The 15,384-nt window shown below is 47.0% G+C and overlaps 1 protein-coding gene across 6 annotated transcripts in view; it reads right to left on the reverse strand.

Moving 5' to 3' along the window:
• Nucleotides 1–15,384, reverse strand: part of SLC25A42 (solute carrier family 25 member 42) — a 257,863-nt gene that overhangs the window by 109,669 nt on the left and 132,810 nt on the right. For all 6 annotated transcript variants that reach the window (XM_086946865.1, XM_086946866.1, XM_086946863.1 and 3 more), the window contains exons 4-5: nt 3,317–3,342; nt 2,276–2,442 (exon numbers count right to left, since the gene is read on the reverse strand). In XM_086946865.1, coding sequence (XP_086802991.1) covers nt 2,276–2,442; nt 3,317–3,342 — 193 coding nt within the window. The remainder of the gene's footprint in view (nt 1–2,275; nt 2,443–3,316; nt 3,343–15,384) is intronic.

Below are 15,384 nucleotides of genomic sequence, written 5' to 3' on the forward strand. Positions count from 1 at the left end.
ATCAGGCAAGGCCGAAAGGAAATGTCTTGAGCATTTTTCTGAACTCAGCATTTGTAGAGCTGCGGGCCCCCTCTCGGGTTTCATGGCGACCTTTGGAGTGCTCCTCCCCTACCTACTCCAGAGCAGTCTCCCTGCATAATCCTGCAGCCGTACCTCTCTCAGAAGCTCCGCTGGGCGCTCTTCTGTCACGGGCAGGGGAGAGTTGGACAACAAACTTTGGGCGAGGTGCCTAGACTGGTTTCGGGCACTCCCATAGGATATGTTGACCTAGAGACCAGTTAGCTCACAGTGCTACCATAAGCGCCCCTAACCTTACCAGGGAGCAAATGGTTTCTGGCAACCACTGACCAGGACACACTGACCCCTCAGGTATCAGAGTAACAGATCAGAACCTTTCGCTCAGTCACTCGTGCTCTGTTGTGCTCGGAGAAATATACATAGAATACATAATGGGGCGTTTTCAATACGTTTATTGAACTAATGTTATTCTTGTATAGAAAATATATGCTGCGATAATCAGTAGACAAAAGCAGATTAAAAGGGATTACAAGTACCAAAAGAGTAAATAGAGATATAGTTATACTAGTTCTGCTAAAACTATGTATATGTGCAGGCATCTAAACAAGGCAGTAATCAGGTGTACTCCTACTATGCAACCCCTACTTTGCGTGTACCTAGAGCGTGTATAGGTGTGAAGCCAAAAATCCCCCCCAAAGGGACGATCAAACCCCATTACCTGGTGGGAGAGAATGTAGGAGCCCATCTTGGTCACGAACTGGACACCCCCTCATGGAGATTTCAGACCACTGTGTGGTGAAGTCTCAACATGCAGGAAATTCTTCCTCAAGTGAGTAGGGTTTAGTGTGGTGTGGAGCGTCCAGTAGCCATTTTACCTCATGCCATTTTTATGACCACTGCAGCTAAACCAATGAGAACTCACTGTGTTTTTGTTCTGGTTTTTCTTTTCCAAAAATATACATTTTCTACCCTTTGAGATTGTATCCATACCTTTGACAAAAATATGTGCTCTTGCGTTTAGAAGTCAATTGATGTTGACATCCTGGGGGTATCTACTTTTTTCTGAGAGCTGCATACCCTTTTAAGAATCATTCACAGTGGCAAGGGATAAGTTAAGGCAAGAATGGCATTCCATGCTGTTAGACTGCCACCACCAGACCACTACAATTATGTCTCAGTATTTATATGCACCACTCGATTTATTTTGCTAAAAGATCAAGGCTTCTCTTGATTTGGAGGAATTATAGTAGGACTTGGCCAGTATAAATAGTGGTGAAGCTTAGACTTGAATATTTGTATCACTTCTATTGAGTGATGTGGTTTAATATAATGTGGTGACACTCTGGTATAGAACCAATATATTAATGTGATCATTCCTCTTTATATAAGTGAGTACCTAAGGAAAATGCCACTAAATTATGTGAAGTACTGGCTATGAGGATGGATGTCCTCTAAAGTTGGAGCTCCAACATGTCAACTACTTACAATGCAGGAAGAGTAGGACAAATCCTTTTAATGTCAACCAATTTGGGATCCATGTGGAATGTGTTTTTATAGGTATAGCAAGTTCATTACGTCTGTCCTGTAGGGTTGTCATGAAATTAAGCAACAGCATATGAGTGGACACTCGTCTTCATACATTTATGTATCCCTTTATAGTCTTCTGGTAGGTGGGGTGTTTAAACAATTACATGACGTACTGTGGTCTTTTGTGATGTATTTTTGTAATAAACAATATATACACACACATATACACACAAACACATACATAAAACCGATGAAGTATGTGGTACTGATTTGTACATGTTATCAGCCACTTTTGAGAAATTGTTCTATTTTGACAGTTTTTCATGACATATGAAATGTCTGTGAGCAGACGCTGCTTAAATAGGAGATGAAAGACACTGTGAAAGGGCAGATCTGAGCACAGACTTTAGCCTGCTCCAATAAACTTGTTGAAAATGCTGCCAAGGTGAGTTCCTACAATGACATCATAAATAACAAGAACAGTGGAAAAGTGGGGCAATCTGCTTCAGGCATTAAATTAAAAGGGTTTTCATTGTTTACCAAAACTGTTAGCAATGGCTTTTGTATTAAGGCAGGAGCAAGTCAGGGCATCTTTCATTTGTGTGGTTGAAAGAGTCTGTATTTCAAATGAGGACTAACTAATAGGAGTACACTTGTCTTTTCACTGTTCTAGAAGCGGTGGATCTCTATTCAAAGGTATTGTATTAAACACAATGAGCAACGTTCTTACTTTCCCTGAAAGCCATAGTAGCTCCCCAGAAGTTGTTTATACTCTTCGTGTGCACAGAACTGGATGGCAGCATAGGGGATCACACGGACCATGGTGGCAGAGTTCCCTCGCCAGAGGCTGAAGAACCCATCTTTGCGGTATGTATCGTAGATCAGCCGATAGGCTTCCTACATGGGAAACAAAATTAAAAGAACGACAAAATGAATGAACAACTAGAATATTTACCGTTTTTTAACCTGAATAGGGGATCCTAAAGCTCTTATGAGTGAGATTAAAATCTTTCCACAAGCGGTACACTGCTGAAAAATAAAACCTAAACAGGAAGGTGTTAAACCACACATGCCACACTTCAATATTTCCACAGAAACTAAATGACGAGCAGCTAATCAAATATTAGAAAGAGTTAGCAAACAAAAATCAAATATTCAGAATATCAGGGTATATCGAAGCACCTCAAGACAAATCCCTTAAAAAATTAGCAAGTGTGTTGTCAAGTCATAAATAAATCAATCACTGATTACAGTATGTCTTCACTTGAAAATGCCTTGGTATTTCTTTTCTGTTCGAAAAATTGTTATATTCCTGGTTATAAAATAAATTGTGAAAAACTAAAATCTTTCACAATCTTTAGTTTGACAATGTGCAGTGAACCACAGCCAAATAATTTCACTGTGAATGTCCTGCATTTAACCAAGAAATCTAGGAGCAAACACATACTGTGTGATCAATTAGCTGAAACCTCTTTGGAGAAACCACACAACTGAACTGTACCATGTGGAGCTGGATCACTGACTTGACAAGACGCAAACCCACTCTTTGATCAAGATGGAGCTGATATTCTGAAGGTTGTCCCAAGCTGAATTCTGCTGTATGATACCAGTGATTGTGGCAGTGGAGTAAGGATGTTAGGCACAGAATTTTCACAAGTGCAAAATCTTTATTTCCGTTAGTGACAATCAAAATGTCGGAAGCGGATCAACAGCTTTCCTATTAAAGCAAATAGTTTCTTTTTGAGCAGGTGTTATATGTACATTGCCTCACCTTGGCAGAAAATCTGTTTGTAGACACTGGAAAAAGAGATCAAGAAAATAAACAAAAACAAAAGGTTAGGGCTGGGACAAAACTTAACTGAGTGTGTCTTCCACACCACGGAACAAAACAGTTCCATAAATTACAAAACAGAATCGAACGTCACAGTATAACAAATTGGTAATCTTTAGAAGTGAAATCACATTTTATCAGCTGCAAGAGAAGTAGTGATTAATGTACAAAGTTATACTCAAAATGTAACAATGTATTTATACTATATTGTTGTCCCGCCTCATCTGTGTAAGCGGTGAACTGGAGAAGTGAATCCGCATTACCCTTCTCAAGCAAAACATCTCCGTAAAGTTAACATGCTGAAGTCACAAGAAGATGCCACATAAACCTCTGTCCCAGGTCTGTAAAATGTTCCTGAAAAATACGCTTAGTGTTTTACCATCTCAGTAACTCTACAGCAGACTCTTCAACATGGTTCCTAGTGGGCCATAGCATACCAGATTGTCACTATATCGACATGAGTATGTTACATACAATTAATCTAAATAAGATCATTTACACAGTCAAAACCGAGCGCAACTGCAGACTAGCCTCAGACACCGCTGCTTATAGTGATGGGCAGGAATGTCAAGTGGGTCTTTATTTTCACTCTGTCAACTATAACTCATTTGTCGGCAAATCATATAATAACACATCAGTTTAAGTGATTTCGCCAAAATATTGAATCATAACGAGTGATCCACCCTAATCTCCGAACAACTGCTGCGCAAACAAGGGAATGACAATGAAAAGTAATGCAGTCATAATATCACCTAAAGTGCTGCAGAACTAGCTCATATAACATTATGTGTTTTTGCGGCTAGTGATAGATCCAATTCTTCTGAAACCTGTCACTTGATGTTAATAACAATGCAATACAACACAAAGAATGAAAGTGATATTGCTAACTCTAAGTACTAAGGCTATCCAAGAGCAGAGACACATATGGAACACGTGTCTAACCATAGGTTTCTGATACAATAGGCAAACATAAAAGGCAATTTCCTTCAGTATAGTATTGTGCAGGTTCATACCAGGAAATAAAGCAAAAGAGACAAAAAAATCTATTTTTATTAACGATTGAGGACACATGAATTTTCACACATTCTAAATTCAAACCAAAGGGGCGACAAGCATACAACTTCAGATTTAAGGGACCGCATGAGCAGTACTCAGTACACACCAGAAGACTAGGATCCATGACTACAGATGAATAACCAACTCGATTACTTGATAACAGGAGTTATGCATGTACATCTCGTTAAACACATTACCACATCAAACACACATTTTGAGGCGCCACGATGCGAGGCGCTTTTTTCTGTTTGACTGATGAGAGTCTGTGTGTGTGTGTTTTTTGCTTAAGTGTTTTGTAATTAGATGTAAGCTTTGTTGGAAGAGTATGAATGCGATTGCCTGTTTGGATGAATGAATCTACAGAATTGTTTTTAATGTATTGTTGAGCTCTGGGCTTACGCTACAAGAATTATGTATACTATGTGAGTCACTGAAATAATGTTTATATATTTAAAAGGAAAAAACATTTTTTAAAAGTAAAAATGTCAATAAAATAATCTAAAAAGATTTTCAGCTTCTCTGTGGGCAAATTAGTAACGTTAGAACCTATTGGTCCGCCTGACTGTTGGGAACTTCCCTTTCATGTTGTTATTTAACTTTGACTTCCCTGGTGGGTTGTTCCCCTCCCGTATCCTTTCCCTAGGTTCCGGTTCAGGGTCCCTCTTTTGTTTTTGATTATTCAGTACTCAGTACACACCAGAAGACTAGGATCCATGACTACAGATGAATAAGCAACTCGATTACTTGATAACAGGAGTTATGCATGTACATCTCGTTAAACACATTACCACATCAAACACACATTTTGAGGTGCCACGATGCGAATACCATAGCACTAAAAACTGTTGAATTGCTCTGCCAAATCTGGCAGAGCGAATTCACATAGTAGAGTCTTGAGGACCTACACAGGTGTCCATCTACATCGGCTCAAACTTCCTTCACTGACAGCATATAATAATGAAAGCAACAGTGTCAGTGACATAGCGAAATTCGCTCTATTATCTTCTACATGAGACTTTCTAACCGTTCTGTTATTAAAGTAAACTAAATCCTTAAACCTAAGTAGAATAGGCTTATTTTACACTAATTGTCGAATACAGCATGTTGAGAAGAAAGAGATGTTTTAATTTTACTGGTTACATTCCCAATAAACAAAAGTGAAAAAACTTCAAATGGTTTAATTCAACATCCCATTCTTTAACAAGTTAACTATGTAACATATTCCAAGCCTCTTACATTGCCTTCACACTCATCTCTGGCTGCATTATGGCTTTTACCATTTATGAATGCATCTATCCACAACTTTGTTCATCCATAGCCTATATTTTTCTATCTAATGAGCTTCTGTTTGAAGCGCTAGTGATTCATTTAACAACTAAACACAGTTGTGGCTGCTAATTTTCATAACCGACAAATGAGCAAAGAAGGTCCAGGTAATGGACGTGGGGGGTACATTTGCTCATCTATTAAAATAAGAAACCGGATGCTTAAAATCCTGAAGTTGAAAAAGCAGTCTTGAAGAACAAGTTACTCACCTTCGGTAACACTTTTTCTCGTAGATACAGTATCTGCCTGTGGATTCCTCCCCCTTGCGTCAGCAACGTTCGGAAAATTCTTTGTAGCACGCCGGCGTGGACGACGTCATAGGAGCACGGCATCGCGCGCGGCTCCGTATGACGTCACCGACACCATATTAGGCCTACGTCGGTGTGATGACATCAGTTACCACCTTTTTTCCGTGCCTTCGAGGCACCCGGACGGACCAATGACAGTAGATATATACAAATACATTGTACACAGTACATACATTTCAAAATTATACATACATAGTGTGTAGCAAAGGTAAGAAAACCCATTTTAAACATATACATAAATATACAAAAATGTACATAAGCATAGGTAAAGCAGAGTGGACAACGGGAAGGCGGGTGGCTCAGTGAGGAATCCACAGGCAGATACTGTATCTACCAGAAAAAGCGTTACCGAAGGCAAATAACTTGTTCTTCTGATAGATGTATCTGCCAGTGGATTCCTCAACTTGTGAATAGAGTCCCACAGCAGTCCCCACTCCCGGAGGAGGGTGTCCACCCTGCTATACCAAGAAATCTTGGAGGACAGAGCGCGCAAAGTGGCCGTCCCTCCTCACTTCGGTATCCAAGCAGTAATGCTTCGCGAAAGTGTGGAGGGAAGCCCAAGTCGCGGCTCTGCAAATGTCCTCAACAGGTACACCTCTAGACAATCAGAAGTAGCAGACCTTGCCCTGGTAGAATGAGCTTTTATACCCTCAGGAGGGTCCTTATCTGCCAGAGAGTAGCAGTTCTTGATGCAAAGAATTATCCACCTGGAAAGTGTGCGCTTGTGCACCGCTCTACCCTTCCGGCAACCAGCAAAACCAACAAACGGCTGGGCATATACTCGAAAGTCTCTTGTTCTATCAAGATAAAAGGACACCGCCCTCTTAGGGTCCAGATGGTGCAGTCTCTCCTCCTCCTTGGAAGGGGGAGGATAGAAGGTGGGAAGGGTAATGGACTGTCCTAGATGGAAGGAAGTCACCACCTTAGGCAGAAAAGCAGCCCTGGTCCTAAGAACCATTCGATCAGCATGAATGGTCAGGAATGGGGGCTTAGAACTAAGAGCTTGAAGCTCACTTACCCTCCTTGCCGAGGTGATCGCAACTAGGAAGACCGTCTTAAAAGACAAAAGCCTCATTGGACACTTGTGTAAGGGTTCAAAGGGAGAACCCATCAAGAATGTTAAGACAAGATTTAAGTCCCATTGAGGCACGATAAATGGAGAAGGAGGGAACTTATTAATGAGGCCCTTCAGAAACCTCAAAACCACTGGAGATTTAAAAAGAGGCGGCTGACCCGGCAAACAGAGAAATGCCGACAACGCCGAAAGGTAACCTTTGACGGTGGCAACAGCAAATCCTTGCTGCGCTAAAGAAAGAGCAAACTGCAAAATATCGGACAAATGAGCCCTCAAAGGGTCAATAGCCTTCTCCCTACACCAAACAACAAATTTAGACCACCTATACGAATAGATGGACTTGGTGGAGTCAAGACTGGCCGAAAGAATGACATCCACCACATTGTGAGGTAGAGAAAAGGAATTCAGGTTGCCCCATTCAATCTCCAGGCATGAAGGTGTAATGTCTGGAGGTGGGGGTGTAGAACCTGCCCCTCCATCTGAGAGAGGAGATCTGCCCTGAAAGGGAGATGGAGCGGCGGGTGAGAGGAGAATTTTAATTTTAATTTTTAGCAATTTGTAAAGCGCACATTCACTGAGCAGTTTCTTGGCGCTGAAGGATTCCTGAACTGGGGAGGGCACCGGGGGCTATAGGCTGAAAGCTTGCTGAAACAGAAAAGTCTTAAGGGCTTTGCGAAACTCAGTATAGGAGGGGGAGGATCTGACGGGGAGGGGAAGGGTGTTCCAGAAAGTGGGGGCAAGAATCGAAAATTTCTGACCGCGAGATCGCTTTTTCCTAAAGCGAGGGATGGCTAGTAAGGATTTAGTGGAGGAACGTTGGTCTCTGGAAGGACTGTAGTTAGAGATAGCAGAGTTAATGAAAGCGGGGGCAGTGCCCGCCCAGGCTTGGAAAGTGAGGCAGCCGAGTTTGAAAGTGCTCTTTGTTTAATTGGGAGCCAGTGAAGGCCCGTGACAAGGGGTGAAGAGTGATGATATTTAGATAGGCCATGAACCAGGCGGGCAGCCTGGTTCTGCACCAGCTGAAGGCGTTGGAGTGCATAGGCGGGGGCACCATTGTAGATGATGTTCCCGTAGTCGATCTTAGATAAGACCATGGCCATTACAATCAGTTTGAGTGCAGAAGGAGAGAAGAACCGGGATACTTTCCTTATGATACGCAGGGTAAAAAAACAAGAAGAAACAACAGAACTAATGTGGGAGTGAAGTGTCAAGTGGTGATTGAGCGTAATGCCAAGGGTCTTGACTGAGTGAGAGGGGATAGGAGGAGGACCAAGAGAAGGGGGCCAAAAGGAAGGCGACCAGGGGTTACCACTACCTCCCGTCAAAATCAGCTCAGTTTTATCCGGGTTGAGTTTAAGGTGGTTAGTATTCATCCAATCCCGGATAAACAGCATGACGGACTGGAAGCAAGTGGTGCCTGGTGAAGAGGAGGAAAAATAAAAAAAAAGTTGGAGGTCGTCAGCATAGTTGTAGACTGTGACCTCCATTTGTTGAAGTGCAAAAATAAGAGGAAAAATGTAGAGGTTAAATAAAAGGGGAGAAAGAGAAGAGCCCTGAGGGACACCAGATTTCACCCTGCGAGGCGGGGACGAAAATTCGGCAAGGTGGACCGCCCGAGTGCGGTCATTCAGGAAGGAGCCTATCCAGGTCAGAACCTGTTCCCCGATGCCCACTGCCTTGACACGGGACAAAAGGATGGAATGGTCCACCGTGTCAAAAGCGGCGGACAAATCCAGGAGGACCAGGGCCTGGGGAGTGTTGCTATCGAGTCCCTCCCTGAGTTGGTCCATGACCGAAATAACCACCTTTTCGGTAGAGTGGCGGGGGCGGAAGCCCGTCTGGCAGGGTGCAAGGTAGTTACTGTTCTCTATAAAAGAGCTGAGCACCTGGGTGACATGGGACTCTGCTACCTTTCCCAAATAGGGGAGAAGGGATATAGGGCGGTAATTTGCCGGGGAGGAGGGGTCAGCCCTGGTTTTTTTAGTATCGGGAAGATTATAGCAGTCTTAAAGGAAGCCGGAACGAAACCAGAGGTGAAACAGTTATTCAAGAGAGTAAGAGCGGGAGATGGGCATATAGTGAAAATCTGGTGGAGAATGCGTGCCGGGCCGATGTCGGCAGGAGAGCCCGACTTGACGCGACTGAGTAGAAGGAGCAAGGAATCTCTAGTAAGTGGGGGGATAAAAGTGAGGGACCGGCTATTGCCAGGGGGTTGGGGGGGGAGTGAAAGTGAGCGGAGGGGGGGGGGATATTGGATTTGATGAGGGCTATTTTTTCAATAAAGAACTCGTTAAGCGAGTCGCATAGGGCCTGGGTGGGGGGGATCTTAGGTAGAGTTCTGTCCGATGATGCCAGCTCGTGGACGGTAGAAAAGATCTCACGAGGCTGGCTTTCTGCAGCTAGGATACGCCCAGAGAAATATTCGGTCTTAGCTGTCGGAATGACTAGTTTGTATTCGCTGAGTAAAATAACTAAATATTGTCTTCGGGTGGGACAGTATGCTCTTCTCCAGGCTCGTTCGGCCTGCCGTAACTCTAATTTCTTGGCTTTGAGACCAGGACTGAACCATTTGTTGGCATTATGGGTGCGGTTGATGGTAAGCCGAGGAGAGGTGGAGTAGATCCGTGTACCACACCCTTCTTGGTCAATCCGGGGCGACCAATATGACTTGGGCCCGGTCCTGGCGAATCTTCCTCAGAACCCGAGAAATCAAGGGTATGGGAGGAAACGCTTTAAGGAGTTGGCTTCCCCAACTCAACTAACACGCGTCCCCCAAAGCTGCTTGCATCGGATACTGGAGACTGCAGAATGACAGGCAGTGAGCATTCTCGCGAGTGGCGAACAGGTCCACCCGAGGCGTCCCTCACATCTAAAAGATGTCGTGAACAACCTCCAGAAGGAGCCTCCACTCGTGGTCGGCAGAGAACTGCCGACTGAGAATGTCTGCACGTACGTTCAGAACTCCGGCCAGATGATTTGCGATCAGACAAATCTGGTGGTCCTGAACCCAGGACCAGAGACGCAGAGCCTCTCTGCAGAGACACTGCGACCCTACTCCTCCCTGCTTGTTGACATACCACATCGCGGTCGTGTTGTCCGTCAGGACTTGAACCGACTGACCGCGAAGGGAAGGGAGGAAGGCTTTGAGCGCCAGACGTATCGCCCGCAACTCTAGAAGGTTGATGTGAAGCAACCTTTCCTCTGGAGACCAAAGACCTTTGACCTCCAGATCCCCCAGATGAGCACCCCAGCCTAGAGTGGATGCATCTGTTATCACTGTGGCCACCGAAGGAGGTAGATGAAAAGTCTTTCCTTGAGACAGATTGCCCTCCACGCTCCACCAAAACAAATCCGCTGCAGTTTATCTGGAGATCCTCACCGACTCCCTGAGATCTCCGTTGTGCTGATACCACTGCCTGCGGAGGCACCACTGGAGTGCCCTCATGTGCCAGCGTGCATGGTTGACCATCAGAATGCAAGAAGCCATCAGACCGAGCAGATGAAGGACATTCAGGACTGGAACAACCGCTCCATTGTAGAATAAAGGAATCATTTCCTGTATGTCACGAATCCATTGAGGAGGAGGGAATGCACGGCATACAGTAGTGTCCAGTACCGCACCTATGAACATGTTGCGCTGGGAGGGCACCAGGTGAGACTTGGGTATATTTATCGAAAAACCCAACATGTGCAACAACTGAGTGGTCTCTTGCAGATGACGGAGCACCTTCTCTGGCGACTCCGCTTTGATCAGCCAGTCGTCCAGATACGGGAATACAGGTATCCCCGACCTCCTGAGATGTGCTGCCACCACTGCCATCACCTTGGTGAAAACTCGAGGCGCAGTAGTAAGTCCAAACAGAAGGTGTAACCCCCTGAACGTCTCAGGATCGTTTAACAGACACGATAATGAGGACGCAACCACTTGTGAAGGGTTAGTTATTTTAATGAAGGCACAAATAATACGAAGAGTAAACAAAAGTTATAGTCACTGGAATCCTCCAGGCTAAGTACGTTACCAGCCCACAGCACGGATGGTCCTAACCGTCCTCTGCATATACGCCGATCCCGGCGGATGCCAACAGAGGGCAGAAATGAAATGGCCGACAATGCCAATCGGTAGGCTGTGAGGGGCACGAAGAGTGTTGGGGAGAATCGAGGAGTCAGGGAAACACCCAGCCGGGGTCTCTACCTGAAGGCAGCAGCCGCTCAACCTCTTCCTCAGACTGCACCGGGACGCGGAGTCACCTCCTGGTGATGCGTCACCGATACCCCAATCAAAAGCAAGAAGACTGAAGGGAGAGCAGCCGCTCGATCGATCCTGTGGACTTCCGAGTCTGTAACGCGGCAAACACCTCCTGGTGTGTGTTACAGCTGGCAGTCCCTTTATCTCTGGTCGGGCTGGGAGTTACGACTCCAACCAGCATAAGCGCCACTGCGCCTTGACTCCGCCGAGTCTAAAGCGAAGCTCAATGGTTGACCGGTAGAGCTTCCGGGTCCTTCACAGGTGACGATGGGGCAAGACACGGCCCAGGGAGTAACAACTCGACCTACCTCCGTTCTTGCCTTACTGGAGCACCACTCCGGAACGCTGCTCTTCACGAAGCAGGTACGTCGGTGTAAACACAATATCCGACAGCGTTGTACCTCCAGGTTCCTCCCTTTATAGGGCGTGTTTTCCTTGAGTTATGTAACGGCTCTCCCGTTTACATAAGGGTGTGTTTTCCTTGAGTTACGTAACAGCTCTCCTGTTTACATAAGGGCGTGTTTTCCTTGAGTTATGTAACGGCTCTCCTGTTTACATAACCTCTCAACCGCTAAGCATCCTGGGAGATGTAGTCCGTTTTCGCTGGTTACCGTTTTCCTCCCCTCGCATGACAGGAATTCTTGACAGTACATCCTCCCTCTCAGCGGCTCCCCACGGGGCCAGCGCTGGCAGGAAAACGCCGATGGAACAAGGAGACCAAGCGCGGAGCATGAACCCCTTCATCCGGTTCCCATGATTGCTCCTCCGGGCCATAGCCTTTCCACGCAACCAGGTACCACAGCTTCCCCCTGCGCCATTTGGACGCCAGTATGCCCGACACTTCATACTCCACCTCCGACTCCACGCATACCGGCCTAGGTGTCCCAGACGGCTTGGAGGGTGCTGGTTTGAGCAATGATACATGAAAGACAGGGTGTATCCGCAATGACTGGGGCAAGCACACCTTCACGTTCACGGGGCCCATACACTTGGTAATTCGATAGGGGCCCATGTACTTGGGATGGAACACACTGTTCTTTCGAAACCTCATGTTTCTTGTGGATATCCAGACGTAGTCTCCAGTGCGGTACAGTGGCCCGGGCCTTCTCTTCCTGTCTGCCGCAGCCTTGTATCTTCTCTTGGCCTCTATCAGGACAGCCCTTGAGCGCATCAACGTGTCTTTTATGTGTGCCACCCTGTCCGCTGTGGCGGGAATCCTGTCCTCTCTGAACGGATGTAGAAATGGCAAGAACCTGGGATGTTGGCCATAGTTGCTATAGAACGGAGATGACTGTGTGGAGCTGTGAGTGGCGTTGTTGTAGGCTATCTCTGCAACCCATAGCAAGTCGACCCATTCTTCCCTGCCCTGGACCACAAAACATCACAGATACTGTTTGAGCGTTTGGTTCAGGCGCTCGGTTTGGCCGTCCGTTTGAGGGTGGTAGCTGGTGGACAGGGCTGTCTTAACGTGCAGCGCAGTGCACCAAGTCTTCCAGAATTGCGCAGTAAACTGCGACCCCCGGTCCGACACGATCACCCCAGGTAATCCATGCAGTCGTACCACATTCTTTAGGAGTGGGGACGCCAATTCCCCGGCCGTAGGGACTCTCTTGCAGGGGATGAAGTGCCCCATTTTCGTCAAGTAGTCCACCACCACCAGTATTGCCGTCATCCCCTGGTCTACCGGTAGGCCCACCACGAAGTCCAGTGATATGCTATCCCATGGTCTATCCGGGGTTGGAAGTGGATGTAAGAGCCCTTGGGTTCGGCCATGGTCGGCCTTCATGGTAGCACACGTAGGACACTCCTGTCCCCACCTCCTGACATCCACTCTCATGGTTGGCCACCAGAAATGCCGTCCCATGCTAGCCACCGTTTTTTCAAAGCCCAAATGACCTGCGCATGGAGAGTCATGGCACCAGACGAATGCTTGTTTCCTTAGCCTAGGCGTGGGTATCAATAGGCACCTGCCCTTCAGGGGTATCCCATCCTTCAGCTGCCATTCTCTGTGACTGAGGAGCCACCTCCGCCATGCGAATGACTGATCCCTCTCTTTATTCCCCTCAGGAAAGTATCCGGTTGGATAACCCCCAATACCATCCTCGGGGAAATGATGGAATGCTCGGTCGCAGGCAATGGTTCCTTAACTGCAGATTGACGGGACAGGGCGTCCGCCTTCCGGTTTTCCGTCCCCGGCCGATATGTGATGCGGAAGTTGAACCCCGCAAAGAAGATCATCCACCGCAGCTGCCTGGGAGAAAGGTGTCTTGTGGCCATCATGAACTGAAGGTTCCGATGGTCCGTGTACACCGATACCACATGTCTTGCCCCCATCAACCAATGCCTCCATTCGGTGAAGGCGTCTTTGATTGCGAGAAGCTCCTTCTCCGCAATATGGTAGTTGCGTTCGGCGTCGTTGAGTTTGCGGGACATGTACGCAACGGGATGAAGCACCCCTGTGTCGTGGTTGCGTTGGGACAAGATAGCCCCCAGCGCCACATCCGATGCGTCCGCTTCCACCACGTAGGGGAGATCCGGATCGGGGTGAGCCAACACCGGCGCCTTACCAAAGGCGCTTTTCAGGGCCTCAAAGGCTGTGTTCGCTTCAGGGGACCAGACAAACTCCTTGGACTTCCTCAGTAGCTGTGTGATTGGGGCCACCAATCCTGAAAATCCATCTATAAACCGCCTGTAAAAGTTGGCGAAGCCAATGAAACTTTGGACGTCCTTCACGCTTTGGGGCACCGGCCATTCTTTCACCGCCTTGATCTTTCGTTCTGCCATCTCCTGTCCCTCTGGACTCAGCATCACTCCGAGGAATTCCACGGATGTGACGTGGAAGTCACACTAGCTGAGTTTACAAAACAGCATGTTTTCCCTCAGCTTTTGGAGCACAGCTTTGACGTGGTGTACGTGCTCCTCCACACTGGACGAATAGATGAGGATGTTGTCGATATATACGACCACGTAGATATCCAACTCCTCTCTGAATACCTCATTCAGAAAGTACTGAAAGGCTGCCGGGGCGTTGCACAGACCGAACGGCATGACGAGGTACTCAAAAAGGCCGAACCTGGTCTTAAAGGGGGTCTTCCACTCGTCTCCGTCCCTCATGCGCACCAGATGGTATGCCCCTTTCAAATCCAACTTGGTGTAGATACAAGCTTTCTTGACCTGTTCCAGAAGTACACTGATGAGAGGCAAGGGGTACCGATTTTTTATGGTTATCGCATTCAATGCCCTAAAGTCCACACAGGCTCTCAGCTCCCCATTAGCCTTCGGGATGAAGAAGAGTGGCGAGGCGGCCGGAGACTTGGACGGGTGGATGAATCCTAGCATGAGGAGTTTATCCAGGTACCCCCGGAGATGCACGTTTTCAGGCTCCGTCAGGGCATACAGCCTGCCGCTGGGAACGCTGGCCCCTGGCACCAGGTCGATCTGGCAGTCAAACTGTCTATGTGGTGGTAGCACTTCCGCCTTCACCTCATCAAATACGTCCTCAAAACTGTGATAAGCCTGGGGGAGAGCCACATCTTTTTCTGCCGCTGTAGCCACCGTCTGACTCCCGCTCTCATCTGCGTCAAGGCATTCCGGTCGTATTCCACAATGCAGGGTGCAATACGGTGACGTCATTTCGATGCGATGTGTTGGCCAATCCACAGAGGGGTTGTGTTTCTGTAGCCATGGCAATCCCAATATGACACCATATTGGGGCGCTCGGATGATGTTAAAATCGATTTGTTCCATATGGTTCCTCCCATATCTCACCGGAAGAACCCCCGTGTGCTGCCCGATGGGCCCCGTCACCAATCGCCTTCCCTCTACAGCATAGACGTCTTCGGGTACAGCTTTGGGAAGAAGCACTAGCCCTAGCCTGCATGCCTCGTTGTGGTCCATAAACATGCCAGTGGCCCCTGAATCCACCATGGCCACAACGGGTATCCACTGGTCATGCACTCCCACGTGCACCGTGAGAAACAGGTGTCGTTGTCCCTTA

Source organism: Lissotriton vulgaris, chromosome 12 (assembly GCF_964263255.1).
Source record: "Lissotriton vulgaris chromosome 12, aLisVul1.2, whole genome shotgun sequence".
Classification (NCBI taxonomy): domain Eukaryota; kingdom Metazoa; phylum Chordata; class Amphibia; order Caudata; family Salamandridae; genus Lissotriton; species Lissotriton vulgaris.